The sequence below is a fragment of the Leiobunum rupestre genome, chromosome 2, assembly GCF_980474605.1.
Source record: "Leiobunum rupestre chromosome 2, qqLeiRupe1.1.hap1, whole genome shotgun sequence".
NCBI classification, from domain to species: domain Eukaryota; kingdom Metazoa; phylum Arthropoda; class Arachnida; order Opiliones; family Sclerosomatidae; genus Leiobunum; species Leiobunum rupestre.
The window spans coordinates 69,432,101-69,458,010 of record NC_143385.1 but is presented as its reverse complement, the minus strand read 5'-3'; the positions used below and the strand labels follow the sequence as shown (position 1 = coordinate 69,458,010).

The 25,910-nt window shown below is 36.5% G+C and overlaps 2 protein-coding genes across 2 annotated transcripts in view; both read right to left on the bottom strand.

Moving 5' to 3' along the window:
• Positions 1–140: 140 nt before the first annotated feature.
• LOC149958889 (uncharacterized) lies at positions 141–22,356 on the bottom strand. The gene is made up of 15 exons (XM_090165080.1): positions 22,245–22,356; positions 16,724–16,808; positions 16,358–16,446; positions 16,217–16,279; positions 13,997–14,089; positions 13,866–13,925; positions 13,704–13,807; positions 8,115–8,178; positions 7,732–7,895; positions 4,544–4,622; positions 4,353–4,401; positions 3,557–3,633; positions 3,315–3,417; positions 2,960–3,034; positions 141–226 (listed from the first exon to the last, which is right to left on the bottom strand). Exons 2-15 carry the CDS (start codon positions 16,767–16,769, stop codon positions 171–173), a joined length of 1,122 nt encoding a protein of 373 aa, XP_090021206.1. The 5' UTR covers positions 16,770–16,808; positions 22,245–22,356; the 3' UTR covers positions 141–170.
• The window catches only part of LOC149958888 (uncharacterized), a 31,503-nt gene continuing 26,997 nt past the window's right edge, over positions 21,405–25,910 (bottom strand). Inside the window, exons 17-19 of the mRNA XM_090167271.1 lie at positions 23,733–23,900; positions 22,245–22,379; positions 21,405–21,602 (exon numbers count right to left, since the gene is read on the bottom strand). Coding sequence (XP_090023397.1) covers positions 21,405–21,602; positions 22,245–22,379; positions 23,733–23,900 — 501 coding nt within the window. The remainder of the gene's footprint in view (positions 21,603–22,244; positions 22,380–23,732; positions 23,901–25,910) is intronic.

Below are 25,910 nucleotides of genomic sequence, written 5' to 3'. Positions count from 1 at the left end.
TGGCGGCATGACTTGATAAATACAAATGCAATGACCCAGTTCGGTTTTACTCTTAAAAGTAAAAAGCTAAATTTCGAAAGTTAAAGTTACGAAAATAACGGAAATTTATTAAAATAAATCGAATTTTAATATACGTTTTAACATTTTTTGTACAACAGTTGTTGAAAATATCAATGATTTATTCTTTCCAATGTGCCCTTGTTTCCATTTAAAAGGACGCGGTCACCTGCAAAACAATAAATATTAAAAAAAACGTTAAAATTACGAAAAGAAAAATTGTTTTCAGATTGCAAATGTTATAAACATCTCCCTCTGCGTTAAGTTTGCAAGTTTTGTCTCCCACTTGTTTAAAGGGTTTGGCCCCGAGTTCGTCGGTTTCCCCTCCCATAAAAACTTGTGGAGATTAACGGTAATAGTTAGTGAAGGGAGCTGTTGGGTCCCGTTGCGTGAAGGACTTTTCACCAACCTCCTACGCATTGTAACCCGGCCACCTGAATTAATGGCTATAAAAGTCGCTTTATGACTTACAAGGAGACATCCCGAAGTGTAACCCACCGATTTTGTTCAAACTCGGGGGATTGGTAGACCTTCGTGTATCATGAAAAATCCTAAAGGGAATTTATTCAATTGGCAACCGTTTTGCCATGGCAACGAAAAATGTTTTTGACAACGCAAAATATTAAATTTTCCCATTGAAAATAACATGGGATTTTGACCACAAATTTATCAAATGTGGATCAATTTTGATGTTTTTTTTTGTCCATTTTTAGCTTTTTTTCTATTTTTGGCATTTTCGAAATTTTGAAGTTAGTTCAAATTTTTCACAGGGGGGGGGGGGGATTCCTAGGAATCGGTCAGAATCCCATGTTATTTTCAATGGGAAAATTTCCATTTGTTGTTGTCAAAAACATTTTTCGTTGCCATGGCAAAACGGTTGCCCATTGAATAAATTCCCTTAAGGATTTTTCAAGTTTCATAAAGGTCTACCAACCCCCCGAGTTTAAACAGAATAGGTGGGTTACACTACGGTATGTCTCCTTGTTAGGCCAAAGGTGGTGCCTTGGGTTTTTCCCTAGCTGATTATTATTATTATTATTATTATTATAATTATTATTATAATTATTATTATTATTATTATTAATCATCATCTAGGCGAATTCCTAAACCACCATCTTATAATAGGCCGGTGTCAGTTAGCGTCTTTGAATGCCTTGAAAAAAGGTGTTTGGGTCGCAGTTTCACCTCACAGCAAGAGGAGGCGGTTCGATCCCTGCTTGTGGCAATGGCTGAAATCTGAGATTAACTTATCCTACGTAGAGTTTTCTCTTCACTGGTTTTCCCCAACTGCATCCGTTTCCCCATTCCATAAAAACTTGTAGAGGTAAACGGTTATAGTAAGTATAGGTAGCTGTTTTTTCGCGTTCCACGAAGGACTTGCTAACAACCTCCTACGCAATTTACCCGGCCACCCGAATTAAAGAGATAGTTGCAAGTTATTCGTTGCAACCTTAATTTTAGTAAAAAAACATCGCAGAAACGTTTCAAATACCCGAATTTCATTTTTCATTGATTTTAGTATCGTGGTTAATTTGGAATAATTATAATAAATAAATTTTGGGTTTGACTTTTGGTGACTTTGATGACGTCAGAAAACCTGTACTACAGAGAGCTTTAGGTTACAACAAAACTTTAGATGCTTCCGAGGCGGACATGTGGGAAGACCAATGGTTAGAAAAATGACTTAAAGTGAAGATGACATATTTTATAAGGATTTATCTGGAGATGAATCGGATGGTTCAGATGTTAAAGACGAAGATTAAAAAAGCGATTCAGAAGTAGACGAAGACGACCTTGGTAATGAAAATGAACTTAGTGTGTTACTATATCAATTTTAAGCTGTGGCGCCAGTGGGAGATGTTGATATGCCGAATGAAGCCGCAGCTGACGATTGACAAGGCCACGCTGACTGGTGAGTATAGCAATTTTATAACACGGAACGACATTTAAAACCCAAATAAAAGATAGTTTTATGGAATTTTTCGCCCAATGATAACACGTGACGAAAGTCAGTGTTGTAGGGAAATACCATCCATGAAGGCACAAATTGTTTCGTGGGAGCTGTATAACCTAGCATCAAGCATTTCACAATATTTGTATTGATCTCTTTATGTTATCGAGTCATTTAGCTCTAGTTTCTAAGTTCTTACATGTAGGTAAGGTGTTGAAATTGCCGTGATCAAGAAGATAAATTATAAGAAGTCGATAAATTTCATAACAACCAACAGTATTTCGCAATTGTAGAAAGAACACGTTTTGTGAAGAAACAAATATCAATTTCCTTCGATTTAGTAATAGCGGTAGGATAGGGGCTACCAAATACTCTAGAAAAGTCAACAAAATACTGAGTCTATCAACAGGGTGCGGTTAACAATAACGCGCGAGACAAAACCTGTTTCAAATAACAGCCCCTGCGGGGCGCTGGGCGTAAATTTAAATTTGATTGAAAATTTACTTAACGATTATATTCCGTTAAATGAGTTACATTTTCAGAAAGCCCGTCGTTCAATTAACTAGAAAAATATCAAGTACCTTAGTGTCTAATCAATCAAGTCAACTTGCCACTATATCTTTAAACTAATTGCAATAAAAGTCGCTAGAGGACTTGGGCCTAGGGTGGTACCTTGAGCATTCACTTTAAAAAATGTTACAAGGGGGTGGCCAGCTTTATTATTTCGAATCAAAAATCAAAATCAAGAATCGTAAGTGTTATAAATCAGATATTTAAATCCTGGTTTTATTGATCATTAAATGTTCTTTGCTTATTATATACATACTCAGTTGTGTATTACTTTACTCACCCGGGTTAAAAAGTGGATTATCGACTTGGGCCGTTACGCTATTTTTGTACAATCTGATGTGGATATGAATAAATAAATTATTATTAATAATATTATTATACCTGTTTTGAATTGAATTGTCACTCCGTGTACTCCGACAACACACGGTAGACCATACTCCCTGGCGACTACGGCTCCTAAATGAAAGGTTTTGCTTTGAAATGCACATGTAATTACTTCTCTTTTGAAATATCCTTTATCAAAATGATTGATAACATTTTCATTTAAAATTTTACCAATCGAGCTATACCCTTAATACGATCACATTGTAATTCAGATTATTAATATTACTTTATCAAATAAATTTTTTTCAAAATTGATCCCTTAATATTTGGCATACAAACAATCACCAATTTTGTAGTGGATCACAATAGAAGAAATTAGTGAATTAGGATTCGTATATTGGGTCAGTCTTACCATGGGACACTAATCCTCCCAACTCCGTGGCCACGCCACCAAGCATTGGAAAGAAAGGACTCCATCCTATATCAGTGCTGTGCGCAATCAGAATCTCGCCACTCTGAAATGTTAGGAAAATGATTAATCTTAATTGAAAAGGAAGGGATGGGTGCCTTATGGGTTTTTTTAATTTTATTATTTGATCATCTTCAAAAGAATAAATAAAACGTTAATATTGCATGAGTAATATTGAATAGAACCTCTAAATGCGAAGCTTCTTCAACTGATGTGGCGACTCTCGCAAATCCTTCCGCTATTCCGGTACTGACTGGGGTTCCTGTAAAACCAAAATCATTTTACATTTTCATTTAGATTGAAGAATGCATCTGTTATTTATGCAGCAGTTTCGCACGAGAAATTCTATTGTAAGTTCGGTGAGAACTCCTTGATACGGCTGAATTAGTGTTTGGTTTGTTTGGTTTGATAAACACACCAGCCCCAGTAGATTATCAACTAAAACATTTAAAACAATATCCTTTTAATAAAATAACATTATTTTCCTGTTAACTCGATTTCGGGCTGAGAAAGGAAACCATTGTAATAAAGAAATCACTACAGTTTTCTTTATTTTCCAGAATTGAGGTAACACGAGTGGCTGCACTAATAAACAGTATCTTGCACTAAATAAAATTGAAAATCAGTAAATTAATTTTTATATACCCAAATTCAATTCTTCCCTTTAAGGATCAACTGATTATATCGATTTTAATGGATCAGTTTCAGATAGCGCTCACTATGGTTAAACACGCAAATATTGAAATATAAGTATTATATTTTATAAAAGTACTGTAACCGACTTAAAAATTTTCACAATTAAAACCCCAAAGAAAATGTTGAGTCTTTTCTTATAGAATTTTAACTTCCGGTGTTATACATTATATGTTGGTCTTAGTTAAAGAATTTTGAACATTTGTTAAATTCGTTTTTACCCCCCGCGTAACAGTCTTTCGAGATTATCTGAAACATTGGACAAAACGAAAAATGAACTTTCTTTACCTCTCATAATTAATGATCCTACAGAGGAGACTCTCTTTGCGTAATTAATCTAAATATTTATAATTGAAAAATCAAAGAATAATTATATTTTGCAGATTAAATCGTTACAAATTAATCTATCGGAATTTTTTAATTCTGTTAATTCTAACCCTTAAATTAAAAATGACAAATAAAATTAAAATAGTTCTTACGGGGACTGGATAACCTCGGCTAATTTCTGGAAATTTAATTGCATCCATTGTCGGAAACAACGCCTTTCTTCTAAACGCCCTAAAAATTAATAAAAATATGAAATTAAAATCAACAAGTTGGCCAGCCAAAATATACCTCTCCTCAGAAGAATTGTCCCTAGTGGTATTAATTTCTCGAGATAACCCTTAAAGATATATCTCCGCAATTTAGAGTTATTTGTTATAAATGTTATCCCAGTTCTATCCCGCCCGGTATAAAATTTTAATTATAATTAAAATAATTGAGACGAAACGACCAATTTTAATTTATTCAGAATATCATAAGTTAAAAGTTACAACAGTGAGTTAGACGTACTATAACAATGATCAATTAAATTAAACCCTTTTTACAGTACAAGTTTATCAGTTGAATATAATACGAAGCAAATTTTAATGAAATAAATATCTACAGAGGGTATTATAACGACCGTTCGCTTTTTGTTTTATAATTTAAACGGAATCGGGCCGATTTTAATTAAACGATAGTTATCGAAATTTTGTTAAAAGAATTTTCCCTAAGGCCGCGCGATAAATTTACAAGAATAATTTCCCGTCGCCGTTATATCGAAAATTTAATTGTTTCGGGATTGCCAGAACTGTAATGTTGTGGGCGAGTGATTAGAAAATAAAATGGCAACCAGAATTATGCAAAATTATAAATGTTTATTTTTATTCAGAACAGTCTATGGAACGTTCTAGATTTAACTTTCATCAATAACCCAACAATATATATCCCTTCTATGTTATTGCATAGAACTGGTACTCAAGTGTCTAAGACTAGATTTGTCTTAGTTCATCGTGATTGAAAAATAAACTAAACACACTTACACTTAAGTAAATATCATAAATTATACTGCGTAATTTTAACTTAATTCAAACTACCTAACTATAAACTCTGTCTTAATTAACAGCTGAGAGCTGTTCGCTACTAATTACTTCCAATCTACCTAATAAGCCTCACAGGTTGAGTTGACAATTTCAATAGTATAATTAGGTTATTCCAATTCAAAAAATAATAATAATCAATTTTATCTTACAGCTGCCTTGAGTTCACAATTACTTTGACACTTTCAGTCTTAAACACGCACTGTTCATACACTTAAGTCCATTCACTCACGTTCCAAACGCGAAACACAATTTCTTGACCGAAGACCGAACATACTAATTAAAACCGGAAAGTTACCTCATAACTTTTGACCGACACCAGGACCCCGTCCTGTAGTAGTTCGTCTGACAGCCAAGAACTTAGAAAGACTAAATCTTCTATGTTGACGGCAACGGCCTTATATACGTTTATTTTGTGTTTTTTTTGACCCGTCGAAATTTGACTATTTAAAGTTCGAAAAATTGAAGAGATTATATTTTTTATCCGGTTTGATTGATAGTTCTCCACACGGTGGCGCTATATTATTACTTTGATATAGTTTCCGCGGGAGTTTTGAATAATTATCCTTTTTCTAAGCGTTATTAAAAGGTAACAATGAACTAATTTTTGTGTTTTAACGAAATTTTGTTAATAATTTAACAAAAATTTAAAACAAAACCAAAAACCGTACCAAAGAATAAACAAACAAAGTTCAATAAACAATATATACAGATATTGTATTAATCCGTTTAGTAAAAAAACCCGCCTTATCATAATTGTTCCTTTACTTTAATATTTTCCCTAAGGAAGTCAATGGCTCGGCGGTGAACTATCCGCATTGTTACAATGCGTCCCGAGTTCAATTCCTGATCACGATCAAATTTTACATTAAAAAACTAAGATATTTAATTAAATATAAGATTAATATAATCTATAAATATTTAATTAAATATAAGATTAATATAATCTATAAATATTTAATTAAATATAAGATTAATATAATCTATAAATATTTAATTAAATATAAGATTAATATAATCTATAAATATTTAATTAAATATAAGATTAATATAATCTATAAATATTTAATTAAATATAAGATTAATATAATCTATAAATATTTAATTAAATATAAGATTAATATAATCTATAAATATTTAATTAAATATAAGATTAATATAATTTATAAATATTTAATTAAATATAAGATTAATATAATTTATAAATATTTAATGAAATATAAGATTAATATAATTTATAAATATTTAATTAAATATAAGATTAATTTAATTTATAAATATTTAATATGATGTAGAATAAATTATAGTACCAAACGTTATAACTTTGTAAAGGACATTCGCCAAAGCTGTTTTTTCGAAAAACACCGTTAATTAACAAGCGTTGGTGGCTGAGTGGTTAGAGTACATCTCTTGCAAGAGGCAGACCTGGGTTCGATTCCCGGCCGGCGACCAAAAATCGCAAGTTGTTACTAAGACGAATACCGTGTACAATTGGTGGAAACCCTGCCATTGGACTTTGAGAGGTTGCATAACACTCAGCACTCGGTCCGTCCCCAAGTCATTCAGAAGAAGTTGGAGAGAAAACGCCCATAGAAACACAACAGACTCAACATCTAAAATCATCATAACACAGATACAACAAACTCAACACCCACAACCGTCATAACACGAACTCAACATTCACAACCTGCACATAAACATTACAATAACGAAATATCCAATTAAAAGTGTCGCGACGGTGAGCGTTGACGAAAAAAGACCAAAGAAACCAAACCCAACCACAAATCAATCCGTCAACGCTGACCGTCACACAGTGGTTTTGCCAACCCTTCGAGAAACTGCGTACGCAGTGATTACCCTTTGCCCCGAAAATGCGAACGCGTTCGCAGGCCTGACAGACAGACCCACAGACACGGTGATTGTATAACAAAACTTCTCCTAGGGGACTTTGTCCCCTCGGAGAGGTAAAAATGTTTACACACAAGGGGTAGAGCACATGAAAGACCAGCTTTGGTTTGTACGCGGACAGATAAAGTTTTATTGACCAATGAACTCTCTATAAGCGGACTAAAAACATTTTATAAGTAACGCGTGAAAGAATAAAATTTTTCAAGGCGATAGCAGCATCATTTCCCGTCACTCCCGCAAATAGATAGTAGGCCCTTCAATAAAATCCCCTTGATAGTCATTGCAGCCTTGCCGGATATGATTTCTAATAACCATCCATTTTAATGAACAATTTGTTGATAAAAACTGAAGCTTACTTTTGTATTAAAGCTGGAGATCTGGTCTTAAGTAGCTCGTCCAGTTCATCGACGGTGAAAAAGAAGATGAGCTCACGGTCTGGCAGTCTCCCTTCGTTGACCATCAGGTCACCCATTTGGCAGTAAGCCATCCTCAGTTTATTCATAATTTTTATCGTCAAAGACTAAAAATTAATATTATATTTTCTAGATAAACAGTTTTTTTAAATTAACGTTAAATATTGATCAAGGTCGGAGCTACATGTTTACTACCCGGTTAGATTTCAGATTGATAGTTGCACACTGTTCGTTAATTACTTAACGTATATACGACAATAACGGTAGTGATTCAGTGTAGACCTATATTGGATTTGTTTAAAAAGGGACCGATCAAACGAAAGTACCTTCGATTGTTCTCGGAGTCCGACAGCTCTCCGGCATAAAGGAATCGCAATGAAAGCGAACAATCTGAAAATATAAAGAAAAGGGAATTAACACTTGTCACTCCTGATCTGATCAGACGCTTGTTTCAAAACATGCTTCATCGTGCCCAAACCTAACTTGTAAAATTCTTATGTTTATTCAAATAAAATGTTCAATTAAATCTTTCAGATATTTCTTTCATAACTTCTTGGAAAAGTTTTCTTTTAATTTAACCAATTTAATGAAAATTTTCGCAGCACTCTAAAACTTTCTCATTGAAACCATTTTTTTTGCAGCTACCGGTGAAAAAATAATTTTTACAAAAACGCGAAATTACTTCTGAAATTTAGTATTTAGTTACTGAAAAAAATGCCCAGTTAGAGCAATTAAAAACGCGCTGTTTATGTCCGCTATAAAAATAAACGGTTTTCAACATAGGTCGACCACATTTGGTATATTATCTCATGGTACCCTGACTGTGGTTTTCGACGGTTACACTCGGCAAAACAAATTTATTTAATTAAATTAATTTAGTAATTAGATATATCCGCTATAAACGCTAGCTATATATGTCTCATTCAACTTGTTAAAAAGTTGATATTTTAGCGTAAATGGGCTCGAGCGATTTTGTGGGTGCTCCCCGAAGTAAAAAAAATGCGGGAGCCTTTTACGCTAAAATATTAAAGAACGCGTGGAACATTTTAACAAGTAGAACAAGACATGAATTAAAGTTCGACGAGTCGCCTTTATATAAAGATCTAACATTAAAAACTGAACTGAACTCCTACGTATCTCGTAACGATACGGTATAACAAGTTCAGCGAGCGAAATGACTTTATAGAAAGGTTTATGTTTTCTAATATTTAAAGATGAGTGTTTGTATCAATGTTTGTGCGCTCTAGGAATATACAGGTTTCAACTTAGGTTGATCACACATTTGGAAATACCGGTAATCCAGCTATAGGCATATTGTCCCGCGAAATACCGGGCAATCTAGCTATAGATATTTTTCCACGGGAAATACCAGAAATCCAAGCTAAAGACATATTTCCCCGGAAAATACTAGAAACCCCAGCTATAGGTATACTTCCGAGGAAAATACCGGTCACGCTAACTATATATATAGACATTTTTTTCTCGGGAAATACTGGTCACTCCAACTAAAGACGTATTTCCCCGGGAAATACCCTAAATACCAGCTACACTTTCTAAAAATGGTTGGGTAAAATATTTTTTGATCAATTTTGAGTCACTTGTGACCCAATTCGGGTTATTACAACTTTTTTGGGTAGCTGGGTTTCACCAAGGCTTTTGGGTTATTTATGGATTATAGCGCCAGCCCAACTTGTGTTATTTCCTGCCGACAATGTAGTAAAATAAATTTGTTCGTCTTTTTTACTTTCTGTTAAAAAAAAGTTATTTCCCACTTTTTCGAATATTCGTTTCCCACCTCACAAACTAGCGACAAACGTTGGAAAGAATTTGGTTAAAGGTAAATTAATTTATCATACTTAAGATTGCGTTTAGAATTATATCAGACTTATAAATTGTTTATTTTTATATTTAATTTGCCTAAATCTAGGCTGTTGACAAGTTTCCACCTCTTCACCAGCAGCTTTCCAGACTGTTTTAATAAGCCATAGCTCTTAAAAAGCCTAAGATTTGGGTCTTTTAACTGGTTGCTTTGTTAAAGCAAGAAGTACTATTAATCTTCTTTAATAGTAGTTCCGTTAATTATTAATCAAAGCCAATATTTAAAGTGTCCTACTTAAAATTGACGTAACGTTGACTTTTATAATTGGTAGTATAAAACACGTTTGTTAAGTTCGCATGGTACATCAGAGGCGAGCAAAAGTTGACAATGCTTGCTTTTTTGAAAATCTCCCAAGATTAGCGCACGTGTTTCACTAACAATTGTCAGTGAGGAAGCCCCACTGAGCAATTCCTACGTGAACGCTGAAACATTCACTAGCCCATGAAGGTTCATGGCGGGGTGAGCGAGATCGTTAGAGCGTCAATGAGCGGAATACCATATTTGGTATTTTTTTGAAGGTATGGTTGGTAACAAAAGTTAAAATTTCAGACAGTGACTCAAACCAGATCGGTCTCACCCATTGGGGCTAATCAGCACTCGTGTAGGAATTCCGTCTTTACGAGGATGAAGCTGCCAATATCAGTAAACTAATATAAATCCAAGGTGCCCCATATGTGAGCAGTCCATTGCAATTTATAGTGAGGTTATTCACCTATTATTGCATGGCCGTCGCTATACAGCAGACAACAATTATGCTAGGGCTTCCGTTTGAAAATCCAACGTTAAAAATTATATCCCATGTCAAAATTTATTTCAGAGAAAAGGGCGAACGGGTCTACTTTTGGAATCTCTGGCTGAAATTTTGACTTTTAATATAGGCCCAGTTAGATTTTCAAACGGAAACCCGAGCATAAGAGTTGTCTGTTGTATAGCGACAGCCATGCAATAATAGGTGAACAACTTCACTATAAATTGCAATGGATTGCTCACATTTATGAGGCCCTGGCTGTATATTAGTTTAATGGTATCGGCTGCTTCTTCCGAGTAAAGACGGAGTTCCTACACAGTGCTGATAGCCTCGAATTGAGAAACGGTCTGCGGTTTGAATCTCTGACTGAAATTTGGATATATATTTCGTAACGTTGGAGTTTCAAAAAGAAGCTCGAGCCTAAAAGCTGTCTGCTGTATAGCGAACGTCATGCAATACAAGGTGAATAACTTCGCTGTAAAATTAAATGCAATGCTCACATATAGGGCACCCTGGATGTATAATGGTTAGCAATAGTGGGAATGGTAGAATAAGTACCTTCACGAGTGAATATATATCAAATTTCTGATGAAGTAATTCAGTTCTTTGGGTCAAATATATATTTGGCTCTCTTAATAGGGCGACATTTTCAATCAACCCTTATAATAGTTCTTTTTATAAACTAACGTGGCATTCTGGTTTAAAAGTTGCTCTTACGTCACAGTCTCTTACTTTCACAAGCCTACTAGCGCGCGCTACAGTCGTGAGGAATATTGTTTTTTTTAGCGCGCGTGCAAAATATCCCAAAAAAGCTGTGTCTTCTGACGTAAGAGCAACATTTTAACAAGCTGGGCAAGACCACTTTTTATTTTATAAAATCAACTATTGGGAATTTTAAACTACCAAGATATTCGGGTTGAATTAAAAATTAAACCTTAAAATTGGATCTATTTTGAATAGAACCCATGTTTTGGGGTTAATATTATATTACCCAAACATTTGGCGTAATTTTAGATTGACCCACATTTGGGTAATATTTTTGCCCAATTTGGGCAAAATTTTACCCATTTTGTGAACCATTTGACCCAACCTTTTTAAGAAAGTAGGCATATTTACCCGGGAAACTTCGGGCACCCCAAATATAGTCATACTTCCCCCGGAAATACCGGGCACTCCAGCTATAGGTATATTTCCCCGAGAAATACCAGAAACCTCAGCTTTAGGCATATTTCCCCGTATCTATATATATCTATATGTATACAAATATATCTATATATCTATCTATCTATACTTATAAATATATATCTATATATCTATCTATCTATACTTATAAATATATATCTATATATCTATCTATCTATACTTATAAATATATATCTATATATCTATCTATACTATATATATATATATATATATATATTTATATATATATATCTTTCTATATATATATATATATATATACAGGGTGTTTTTTCCTCGAAAAAGTGATTGTTTTTAAACACTTGTATTTTCTAGAAAATTGAAATTTTAACTGTACATTATACGTGCCGGGAGACACTTTCTCTCAAAATTGCATCTAAATCTAAAAATATTTTAACGTTTTTTGAAAATTTAAATTTTAACCTCTAGGAGCTATAAGAAAATTGTCAATGAGAAAATTGTAGAGCGTCACCGAAAACGTACAAATAGCGTTGGCGCGAAAAAAATAGACGTCTTTTTCACTGAAAAAATACGACTTGAAAAAGTGACAGGTTGGACAAGCTAAAATAACTTTTTCTGAATTCCATTGGGAGAGTAGTGTAACTTTATGAAAGTCAGAAATTTGTTAATCTGGTGTTTAATGCAATAAACACCGCTGAAAAATCGAGGAGCCAATGGCGAAGAAGGTATTACACGATTTAATTTCGTAGGATGAAAATTCCGAATTTTTTTAAAAACAAAGAGACATTTTATTTATCTACCTACAAACAAAATGTATAAGTACGTTTCGAAAATACCACCTTCGGCTGTGATGAAGGCTTGGGCGCGAACAATCATAATGTCGAAGGCGGCTTGAATCCTTTCCGGGGTTACTTCCCGGCAAGCGCTTACAATTCGTTGACGCAGCTCTTCAAGGGTCTCAACCGGAGTGGCGTACACCTTGTCCTCGACGAAGCCCCAAAGAAATAAATCCAACGGAGTCAGATAGGGTGACCTTGCTGGGCAGTGTACGGGACCGTTTCTCCCATTCCATCGTTGTAAAAATTCGTTGTTTGGGTAATCTCTCGCGTCTCTGTGGTAATGAGGCGGGGCACCGTCTTGCTGAAATCACAGTCTTGCTCGTTGCGCCAACGACAGTTCGTCAAGTTGTTGTTCTAGCTCATTTCTCAAGAAATCTAAATAACTCTGGCCAATTAGATTTTGCGGTAAGAATACTGGACCAATTAACCGGTTTCCAACACGACCAATCCAAACATTCAAGCGCCCATATTGAAATTGGTGACGGTGTTCATATCCCCAGTGTGGATTTGTGTCTTCTGAAATATGATTATTTTGGTGATTGTAAGGGCCATCTCTTGCAAACGAGGATTCATCCGAGAATAGCATGTTGCGGAGAAATTGTGGGTAGTCGTGCACAGAATTTAGCAGCCAGTTGCAAAAATTCAGCCGTAGTTGAGGGTATCCATCTCGTACTTATGCCTATGTAAAATTTCCCAAATTCGAGTTTAGCTGCAAGCCAAATTGCATTAAAATTGCCCAACTTGTCACTTTTAGAGTCGTATTTTGTCAGCGAAAAAGACGTCTATTTTTTCGCGCCAACGCTAATTGTACGTTTTCGGTGACGCTCTACAATTTGCCCCATGTCAATTTTCTTATAGCACCTAGCGGTTAAAATTTAAATTTTCAAAACACGTGAAAATATTTTTCGATTTAGATGCAATTTTATTAGAAAGTGTCCCCCGGCACGTATAATTTACAGTGCAAATTTCAACACAAGAAAACAAAATCACTTTTTCGAGCAAAAAAAAACCACCCTGTATTTATATATAACAGTACTGTCTCTCTATCTCTATCTATATCTATCTATATATATCTTTCTTTAAATAATAAATATCTACCTCTCTATATAAAATGTAAATATAGAGATATATATATACACCATTTCAGAGTACGTTTAAAGAAGAAGTTTTTGTTTAAATTTATTTCACAGGTTGAATTCCAGTGTTCATATTGTTAAATATAGCTCTCGACCTATAATTAAGGCATAGGCCTAAATTAAAAAAATTGGCGTTGAAATAAACGGAATACTTCTTTTTCCAATCTAAAGGAATGGCGAGGTTTCGAATAGTTTCTCTCAGTGATAGAACCTCTTTCTTAGACTCCTTTTTGCCACCTTCACATTTCGACATAGCCTAATAAAATATCCATCAGTTTTCTCAAATACTCTAAACAATCACAGATTTATTATACCTGAAGATTTTTAACCAAAGGTAGAGGATCAGCACCCCAAGTCTTCGAATAAATATCAAACTGTAAATAAAATTGACGCCATTCGTAATGAAACTAGGTTCAAAAAGCGGATTTTGATTTAATTGGTATACCTCTTTGTAACATCTGTGTCCGTGTAATTGAAGAAATTTCTTAAAGGCCACACCAGCTTCACTTCCTGTCGTATTTAACCAATTCAAAGCATCCTAAATAAATTTTTTTAAATGATTAATAGGAATTGGCTGTTGCTATAATGATAGCAAAATGTGTTGACTCAATATTTCAGTTTCAATTTCTATAATCCGTGTTTTGACTTGAAGCTGAATTTGATGGAAGTTAAAAGTTATATCTCAAGTGTTTTCCCTAACTTGTAGGATTTTAGCGTGGAATGCTGGCTAAAGGTATAGTATAATCTTGCATTTCCATTGTGTAAAACGTTATGCTATTACTTTTTTGTCAGTATAGGTGTAGATCGAATAAATGAACTCTTTAATTAGAAAAAGTCATATTTTTCTCTAAACTTTTTCAAAAACAATCTATTCAGCAGATTAACCATATGAGCCCGTATAAAATAGAATACAAATATAAACTTAAGTCTTAACTAGGCAGGATAATGTAATTCTTAGATTTAAAGCACGAGTTGCTTTCGGTTAATATGTATTTGAGTGGGCTGGGCTTTGGTAATTACATGACCGGAAATCAGTAAGCCTAAAATTAGCACATAATATTAATCTGCCAATTTTCTGTTCATCGTTTTAATTTCCTTAACTTTCCAATTAACATTGAAAAATATGGTTAAAAACCTTTTAATTATCACATCTCATATCACACGAATTAACCAAGAACCGATGTAATGCCAAATATTAAGTTTTGGAATATATTGCTCTTTCGTTAAGTTTTCTCAGTAACAATTATCCCTCTTTCGCTTCTCCCCCCTTAAGTTTCGTTAAAAATATCTTTCCTGAGTTTGAATGCTGGCCGTTCGCTTTGACAATTGTTTATTCTCAGTTGGAGTTCTGCGATGGTGCCCCCAGGCGCTGTAGCAGAGTCGTCCCTAAATTGGTTTAGAAGACTAGTGCGCATAGTCTCTATTCCCCGACCCCGTCTTTGTCCTTGGTCCGATAGTCCTTCCCCTGTTATTTTCTTTTGAGGCATTGTCATAAGCCGCCCGTTGCCAAATGTTAGTCCCATAAAGTTCCTTAGTTTCATTATTCATTTCGAACTCTTATTCCAAGAATTGAGAGTTGCCATAAAACCAGTAATGTGTGCATCGGTATCGATGATTAGATTTCATGTTAAAGTATTTTTTTGTTATATTACTTTTAAAAATTGAATGTGTAAAAATTAAAGTGGTTATTTATTTTTATTTATGGTCTTTGACCTTGGATCATGCTCGAGGTGTGCGGGCCTTACCGACTTCCAGCGAAAGTGTTCCGACCTCTGACCCTGGGGGTAATCAAGACTAAGTGCCGCTTGGTAATTAGACTTGGCACATCAAACCTTGGCCTATTGGGCAATTCAAATATGGATGCCGAGAGATTATTGGGTCCAAGTGACACTATATCAAACCCGGATGAAATAGGTCACTGCCCCCTTTTGATTAGAATCAGAAATCAGTGATTTAGAGAAACAGAACGAAAACTAGAAATGTTCACCGGTGCTTCTTGGGAGCGGTTCCTCCACGCCAACTCTAACTATGCGCGGTCCGCGATAACCGGAGCCAGCGATCCTCCATCTCTACGGGCTACCTCGTTGGACGCTGCCTTAATTTCCCTAGAGTATAATTTTAACTCATAATGGCGATTCGTCGCTACTTCCGCGTTAGCCACAAACTATGGTTAGCGGTGTGCAATCGGGTTATAAGCCGATAATACGGCTCCCAAAAACTTTGATGGCCTTCGGGCGTAGAACATTGTAAGTGTTGTTTTAATAATTATTCTATTTTAGTATTTTGGTAAAGTTACCATTTTTATATGCCTCTGGCATTAACCCTACGGGTTAATTTGTTATGTATTTGAGTGTATAACATTTTCAAGGCCTTCGCGCCATTTATTGTTTTGTTTAATGACATACATTTCTGGAGTCATCTATTAAATTTTACCTATGGCAATTCTCAATGAATGGTTTTATTTCCTTAGTAGCTAAGCCGAAACACATCCCTAAGATTTTTGAGCCAAGTAAAAGTTACTATCTCGCTTACCCCAATAGTGTCAGTTATGCGAGTACCCGGAGCAACAATAAATTGTTAATGGGATAAATATTCTGTTACACCAATTCATTTAACAGATAATGTAGAAGATTAAATGTAGAAATAAAAAGCATTTAAGTCTTACATCGGTTTTCATTTCGTTAAAAGACGTTGCACTCGTGCATTTTGAGATGGTTTCAGACAATTTCTAGAAAACGAAATATTAATTGTATTACAAACTCATAAAAAGATCACATTCTTATATGGACGGTAATGCGAAACATACTTCTAATAAATTGGGAACATCGGCACTTTCAACTTCGTAGCAGGATGACAAAACATAGGCGAAATCTCTGAAAACATTCGGACCCCATGCTGTAATTAAAATAAAAAAATAATAAATTTTAGTCAACCATCAAATGGTAGGAGACTCTTTACGGGATTCGCGTCTCCTAACACAAAGAAATCCTAAATAAAAAGAAAATTTCTAGAAGTTAAAGGTTGTTCAGGCTTAGAACAGTTAGAATTATTACTGGAGTTACAAATTGGTCTTTTAATTAATTTTTAATATGCTTTACACTACAAAAATGTTTTGAAGTCGCAACATATTTTCTCGTGCCTTGATCAAATTAGAAAAAATACCGGTACCAACCTTTATTTGCTGACTTCAGAATTGACAAAAGAAATATGTTGCACATTGAAGAAGAAAGGGAACAATTCAGATGAATACCACAACACTATTTCATTAAAAATAATTATAACTATGTGCTGAATATTATAAAACAGCCAAAGCAAAAACACGAGAACCACCAATGGTCTAGAGAGTGAGGAGTAAAAACGCGAACAAGAGACCAAGAAGTGGGGGAAAATATGCGGAACTTCCGCCGATAGGCCTTCAAGGCGAAATACTTAATTAAGACTAACCCACAATTTGAAATGTTTTCAAAATATTAAAGACGCGAGGCGCTAGACGTTAACACGCGACAACAAAAGGAGAAAACAAACACGCGACAAAAGGGGGTGGACTACAAAAGCTAAAAAGGACTGTCATAAAAGGGGGCGCACTGGGAGATGTTAGCTCCGTCCAAAGGGTCCTATCTCCTACCTCCGACTTCGGTCAGGTGTGGGCTGGATACTGGGCTTCGGCCCAGGCTAATGGAGAGGGGCCGGGCAAACCGGCCGCCTCGGCGGATTGGGTTGCTTGCTGTGGGGCTGCGGGCCTCCGTATGAGGGCGCGGCGGACCCATCTCCCGGCCTTTTGGATCACACCGGGATCTCCGGTGCCAGCTGTGCCGGGTTATGCGGGCTGCAGTGTGCCTGCCGTTCCCCTTTAGGCGCTCTCTCCAAAGGGCTTGGCTCCCTGCCTCTGTAGGTGGGGTGTCGGCCGGAGTTGCTAGAGCATCTGTTCTCTATCCCACTGCTGTGTGCGAAGTGGCGGGCTGGTCGTCCCATTGTTGCACCTTCTGCTGGGTTGAGCGGCTTGCGTCGAGGGTGCGACCATCAGTAGTAGGGTTCTGCTACCCATGCTGGTTTTGTCATCTGTCCGGGCTTGTGGACGCTGGCGTAGGGCATTCTGATGATAGGCCTCCGGTGGTGTGGTTTTTTGTTACCGGTACACCGGGCTATAAATTTTGACACCATGTCATAAAAGGGGGGCCTAAAATGGGTTAGAGTGTGCAATAACTGGTGGCTTTACCGGGGAGTCGGGGTCCGGCTCTTGTAACCCATAAGGGCGGTAGCGCACTGGGAGATGTTAGCTCTGATCAAATGGTCCTATCTCCACCTCCGACTTCGGTCAGGTTTGGGCTGGATACTGAACTTCGGTTCAGGCTAACGGAGAGGGTCCAGGCAAACTGGTCGCCTCGGCGGATTAGGTAGCCTGCTGTGGGGCGGCGGGCCTCCATATGCGGGCACGGCGGTCCTGTTTCCCGGCCTTTTCGAACCACACCGGGATCTCCGGTGCCAGCTGTGCCGGGTTACTTGGACTACTGTGTGCTCGTCGTTCCCCTTTAGGAGCTCTTTCCAAAGGGTTTGACTCGAGTTGCTATAGCATCCATTCTTAATCCCACTGCGGTGTGCGAAGTGGGGATTGGTCCACCCATTGCTGCACCTTCTGCTGGGTTGAGTGGCTTGCGTCAAAGTAGTAGGGTTCTGCTACCCATGCTGGATTTGTCACCTGTCCGGGCTAGGGGGACGCTGGCGTAGGGCACTATTATGATAGGCCTCCGGTGGTATGGTCTCTGTTACTAGGTACACCGGGCTATAAATTCTGACACACTGTCATAAAAGGGGAATATTCGCAAAAAGTTTGATGCACAATTAAAGGGGAAAAAACGACCAAAGAAAAACCAGAGGCGAGGGGACCAAACATAAAATGCTTGCGATTAAACCCCTACCCGACAACCAAAAAACCGTCCTCGTTCGAAAAAGACGACAACCGAGCAATATCGAACGTGGGCGGGAAAAACACGAAGTTGGGATGACCACAAAAAAACACAACAATACCCCCTAAAAAAAGTTTCTTCGCTTACGCAGAATTTGCTCTTCAGATAAGGACTTCAACAACAAGGCCATCGAAATGCGCGATTGTTTTTCGGCAAGAGGTTACTCTACCAAGGTTCTACAGCTTGCTCTTACCAAGGCCTCTGCGGTTACACGCGATGATGCTCTTGCCGTTCACCCCAAGAAGCCCACCACTGAGAGGCCTTCTGCCGTCTTGACGTATCATCCGCAAATTCATCGAATCGAAACTGTTATTCGGAAAAACTATCACCTTTTACAGATGGACCCAGACACAAGCCATATTTTCAGGAATCCGCCTTGATTTGGTTACCGCCGTGATATTAACGCGCGATCTATCCTTGTTTCTAGCTCCTTGCCGGGACATGAGGCCAGCGCGACTTACGAGGGTACCCAAAAGTGCAATCGCCCGCGGTGTAACACTTGCACTTTTGTGTCTGGTGATCTACTGGTGCGTGTGTCTGAAGCGGGATTTCCAGATCAAAGGGTCTTTCACCTGCACGACGCGACGTCCAATCTCGTTTACGCTCTTAGCTGTAAAGTCTGCTCGATGCTCTACATCGGTGAGACTGAAAGGCGGCTCGCCGACAGGTTCAGGGAGCATCTCAACGACATTAGAAAGACGCCAGCAAAGAGCCAGGTCACCGAACATTTCAATCACGTTCACAACATCAATGAAGTTTCCATCCGCGTCATGAAAACAACTAATCTCCCCACGAAAGGCCGCCGCACTGAAGAAAACCGCCTCATTTTCATTTTAGCCACAGAGTTTCCGTCGGGGTTAAACATAAAATTAGTTTTTAACTAGGGTGGTTCGTTTTTTAATGGGTATTGTTGTGTTTTTTGCGGTCATCCCGACTTCGTGTTTTTCCCGCCCGCGTTCGACATTGCTCGATTGTCGTCTTTTTCGAACGGGGACGGTTTTTTGGTTGTCGGGTAGGGGTTTGTTCGCAAGCATTTGATGTTGGTTTCCTCGCCTCTCGTTTTTCTTTCGTCGTTTTTCTCCCCCCTTTAATTGTTCATCAAACTTATTGCGACTTCCCCCTTTTATGACAGTCCTTTTCAGCTTTTGTAGTCCCCCACCCCTTTTTGTCACGTGTTAGTTTTCTCCTTTTGTTGTCGCGTGACGTAAATGATTCAGGAATATGTTTTTTGATTTTAAAAACAGTCTTTTGAAGAAGGTGATTCCAGTTGGATATTTTTTTTATAATAATAATAAGCTAGGCTAATACCCAAGGCACCACCTTATAGGCCCGAGTCATCTAGCGATTTATAATGCCTTTAAACAGGTGGCCGGGTTACAATGCGTAGGTGGGTGGTGGAAAGCCCTTCATGCCACGCGAGCCAACAGCTCCCTACACTAACTATTACCCTTAACCTCAACACGTTTTTATGGGAAGGGGAAACGGAAGAACTTGGGGGAAAACCCCTTTAACCAGTGGGGAGAGAACTTGCAAACTCAACGCAGAAGGAGTAGTTCCTAGTTTTCACTCAGTGCCACAAGTTGAGATCGAACCCGGCTCCTCTTGCTTCGAGTCGAAAGCGCTATCCACTCCGTCTTGGGTAATTGTTTTAAAGAAACTGCACGAGATAGAGTATCGAAATTTCCAGGGTATTATTTCTAGTGTGATATCGCTTTAAATCCTAAATTTCAGAAAAATCGGAAATAATTTAGGGTTTTGGTTAAACATATTTTTTCACCTGTAGGTGCTAGAAAAAACGTTTATATGAGAAAGTTGTAGAGTGCTGTCGAAAATGTTCAAAGAAACTGGTTTCATTGGAAAAGAACACTTTTTCATGAAGATATGAGCTGATGAAAAAAATCTGTCCATAGGGGCCAATATCTTTCCCATTTATGTTCATTAATGAAAGAAATCACGTTCAAAGATTAAATTCCAAAAAAGTACATGTAATTTACCAAAAAGCCAATTTAGTCCTAGAGTAGGCCTAAAAACGTATCAGTAGGCCAACTACATACAAATAACAAGTTTTCAATTAGTATTTAATGTGAAATATTTTTGTTTTCAACCATTTTCTAACGTTTATTGAGTCTAATCAGCGTGCTTTTATGGTCAAGTTATTTTATGGCGAAGCCAATCTTAACGCGCAAAGGCTTAGTGAATTGTTCACCGTTCGATAACCAGATAGAAGACTAAGCCACAACACCGTTCTTGGAGCTGTTCATGACTTTCAGACTTAAGGAAACGTCTTTCCCAGATTTCATGGATCAGGCTGTCAAAATATCAACATAGAAGACACTGTTCTAGCCTTTTTTGTTACACATCCTCGAACTAGCTTCAGAGGTGCCAGCGACGATTTTGGATTATCGACTAACTACGTCTGGACCACTCTTCACAATTACAACGGACATCCGTATCGAGTGACCCTCCACCAAGATCTGCACGAAGGAGATATGGAACGTAGATTTGATTTCTGCAATTGGCTAATAACTATGTATGATGAGAACCGAAATTTCATCAATCAAATGCTTTTGACCGACGAGTATTCCTTTGGAAGAGATGGACCTTTCAACCATTATAACACCCAAAGGTGGTGTGATGAAAATCCTCACTGGGGTTTTCCTCACCATCATCAACAACAACTCCGACTGAATGTTTGGGTGGGTTTGCTCGAGGATCGAGTTATTGACCCATTTTTCCCTCTAACTCGTCTTAATGGACAACGCTACTTGGCGCTTTTGCAGAACGAAATACAAGATGATTTAGAAGATATTCCGCTGGAAGTTTACAAGCAGATGTGGTACCAACATGACGGCGTACCACCCCACGTACCTAGATGTGTAGTGGAGCATCTTAACAACGAGTTCCCTTGGCGTTCGATGGCCTGTGAGGTCTCCAGACCCTACTCCGATGAACATTTTCTTGTGGGGGTTCATCAAAGCACAAGTTTACGTGACGCCCGTTGGGAACGTTGAAGATTTGCGTCACCGAATCATTGCAGCCTTGGAACTTGTCATTCCTGATATGATAAGACGCTCGTTTCAAATCATGCTTCATCGTGGCCAAACATGTATCGCGTCAAACGGAGGTATCATAGAACCTCACTTGTCAAATTATTATGTGTATTCGAATAAAATCTTCAATTAAATCTTTCAGGCGAAGGCTATTGGCCCCTATGGACAGCTTGTTTTTTCATCAGCTCATATCTTCGTGAAAATGTGTTCATATCAATGAAACCAATTTCTTTGAACACTTTTGACAGTACTCTACAACTTTCTCATTGAAACGTTTTTTCTAGCACCTACCGGCGAAAAAATATTTTTTTACAAAAGACCGAAATTATTTCCGATTTTTCTTAAATTTAGGATTTAAACGTTCTCACACTAGAAATAATACCCTGAAAATTTCGCAACTCTATCTCTTGCAGTTTCTGAAAAAAAAAATGCTCAGTCAGAGCAATTCAAAACCTGCAGTATTTCTTACATGAAATTTATACTACAATTCATTCATTTCCTGCTTATATAGGTTGTTTCTTAAAGTGGCCGTAAAGGGAAATGTTTAAAATTCATAATATTTATATCGTGGAGCAATTTATTTATTCAGTAACGTAATTGATTAAAATTTCAAGTCCCATCATCTTAATTATTTAACAACCTTCTTAATCTAAAACAATAATATATAAAGATTTCTTACTTTTCCAGCTTCAAGACACTGAGGCCACAAGCGATCGTGAAATTCTGCAGATGTTTGGCAATTATCGAAATTAAATGTTATATCCCAAAATTTGCTCTTTAGCTTTTGTAGATTCCTTTTTGTAAGTAACATGTCCTAAAACAATTGTAGAAATAATTCAGAATGTACGCAAGTTTCAAATAAAAAAGTTAACCAAAACTTTGGTTCTTTGACAACATTTATCTGCATGTAACCATTGTCGAGCTATGACGTCATTAGCCATAAATATTAGTAATATGATTATTATTTGCAGTTATAATACAAAGAAGAACGAATTTGCCATTTCTGTTAAAATGTTTGGTACCTTTTCTAATACTACCTGGAAATAAATTTCTAGTTCAGAATCATATTAGGCTAATATGTTCTTATACATGCATATGGTAAAAGATTCATTATTCCAAGTTTCAAACCTATACAGGTCTGACCTTTAAATTCTCTATCTGTTGGTGGGAAGTAGGAAAGCCAAGTTCCACAGTGAAACTGAATAACTTTTGTTTATATTGAAGTCCTTTGCGAAGGTCTATTCGTAGCTTTTGTTGATTGGTAAGTCACTCTTCCGTGGCTTAAAATCCTGTCTCTGACGCCAGTTAAAATTGATTATTTAATATTTTTCAAAGTTCTTTCAAACTTTTTTTTTCTGATAAAACTATGTGTATCAATATTGTTATGTGCGTAATAACTTGTACTAAAAATTTAGTTATCTCGAGAAACAATAATATATATATTTATATTAAAAATGTTCCGTTCAATGATGGGATTAGATTATGTGGCATTTTGTTAGGAAAGAGCTTCCGCTGCGATTTCCAAATGAGCAACAAGAGATGTTGCCCTTCAGTGCCAAAACATTTCACTGTTTGTACAACGACTATGTATTAGTCCCTATTTTTTACCTTGAAAGGTTTTATTTGTTACAGATTGTGGTGAATATTTGTTATTCGCGTTTTTAACAAGGTAGGTATTGGGGTTTTTATACTTCTTTCCGAATGAGATTTGTTATAGATCATCAATTTAAAAACTTTTCAATAACTGCGGCTCGTGTAATTCAGATAGTAGAGTAAAGGGAATATTCACAGAATCAATTCATGAACTGGGCATTTTCTCTTAAATAACGTGACTCAAAGAAAGGAGTACAACAGCCCGATGCGGAAAATTGAAAGGGTTAAGTGGCCCTTTATACTAGTGATCTATACTTTAAATTGAGCGTATTCGGCGCCCTCTTAACCCAATTCAAGACCTCTAGACATAGAGTTCTTTGCTTTCATCCTCTCCTTTATGATGCAGAGGCCCTTCTTTTGGTGGGCACCTAGACTTCAGCCTAGTTAGCCTAATGGATAATGCGGCACTAAGCGTATTTTTTAATTGCCGTTAATTATATATTTAAAAGTAAAATTTTAATGCAGATTTGGACCTAAGCGGCAAGTAGGAAAACAAAATTGTTGGTCAACTTACCCTAACAATGTAGAATGTTTGTTCGATAGCTGAATTTGGTGGATAAAACTCATTTCTTATTTTGGCTTGCTTCAACATTTCTTCGTCATCTAGTATCCTACCAAACAGGGAAATCATTTGAGATTCCGTTACCAAGTCGTTTTTTCCGTGGTAAAATCTCAACAATCTCTGCAAAAACAGCATATGAAATCAGAAATTATGTATAATTATCAAAGATATTAAATCGTTTGATTGTGAAAAAGTTTAGTTAGGATAGGAGCGGGTTATATCAGAAACGTCCAATTCCAGATAGTTACGGGCCAGGAAAAATTTTGCAATAGACAACTTTGGATTAGGATATCTTAGGTTAGGTAAACTTGATTTTAGTATAATTTGAATAATAATTGGATACAGACAATTGAAGAAAATAATTCATTCTGTATTAAAATAAAATTTAAACAATTTTAGAAGGAAAATGTAGATGTCATTTCTATATTTTTAAACATTAATACAAAAATTTTGCTTATCAATAACATACGTTAACAAACATATTTTGTAAAAAATAGGATCCTGGCAAGTTATTACAGGTATAACGGCGTCGAACGACACACAATATAAGTCCATATGACAATTACAATTCCAATATAACCCAACAAAGGGCATCTCATTTCTCGTTTAATATTGCGTGTATATAACGTATATACTCACGTCAAAGAGATTGAGCAGTGTGTGATTTTGAATTTTCATCACATTTCGCAAAAAATAAGGATTGGTTGGGAAGTTGTTCTTTCCTCGCTTTTCAATGTGCCACTAAAATTCACATTTATTCCACAATTACAATCGGTAATAAACAATTTTATTAACAAATATAGCTTTGTGTATTTTTATTAAACTGTTACAAAAACATTATTTTCCATTTATACGCAACTTAAAGTACACCCGTAGATGTACAGAACTGAGTTGATATTTAAACATGTAGGAGTTGATAGTTTCAATTGCCTCAAAAATGTACAAATACCGACAAGGAAATTTCGACTGTTTGGGCTCAGTATACCTTATAGAATTTTATAACATTTTCCCACAATGCAATTAATTTATTGTGAGTTCACTATCCCTTTAAGAATATAAAGGTTCACTTTACTTTTATCTTTCCCCCTCATAATTATATAAATAAAATGAGCTCAAATACTCAACACGATTTCTAAAAGAACCCCACTTCCCTATAGAATAAATAAAACCTGTCACTGACACAAATATAAATGAATTCCACAATTAAATAATATACTAAATAGCCTAAAAAAGGATAAACAACACGCAAAATAACAAACCGTAACATTGTAACGAATTTAAAAGCCCAAAATATCACCTTCTTAACCTTTTACTAAACTAATCAAAAGTCCAAGGCCTAGGCAACCCTCACAAACTATTGCCAATAAATATAAAAAGGACTTATCGAGTCATAAGATTACTACTTTATGAACAACCAACAAATACCCACTTACATGCAGTATCAAAAAAAAATCTCAAGAATATTGACAATTTTTGCAAACGACTAAAAAACAAGACTAAGAAAACATCCAAAAAAGTAAAATAAAGCCGAAAAAATCTACATTTTCCATAATTAGCTATTATTAGTTTAGAACCTTGGTGTTGTAGCTAACTCAGAAAAATCTGCGCATTGAACCCCAAATTTGATTACGGGTGGGTTCAACAAATATTTGATTCCATAATTGATATAGTTCTTGCACGATTTTGGCTTCTTGTTAGTTACATCCAAATTTAGCTTTCTAGAGAAGTACCTTAATTTATAAAAGGTTGCTTTGATAAAGCAAACATACTCTTAAATTATTCACTAGATTTTAATATTTGTCCTATAGGAAAATCGCACTTCATCTACAAAATACGAAGTTCTGCTTTTATTAATTAACTGGTTGCTTCTAACTAGAGGCCTGCGCCGATCTGATATGGGTCGGTGGCGGCGTTTGACCCCAAATATATACCGGCAGCGGAGTTTGAATAAATTTTAGAGCTATTTCTTGTAGCGACAGTTAAAAAAACACGCGACCAGAAGGGCAAGGGCCAATACGAACTCGTACTAGTCCTTCCATGGACTAATTAATGTACTTCACACAGGGACGCCACGTTCCCGAATATTTGCTACGGGCGATTGTTAAATGTGTGCTTTGGCGGCCGAGTTAG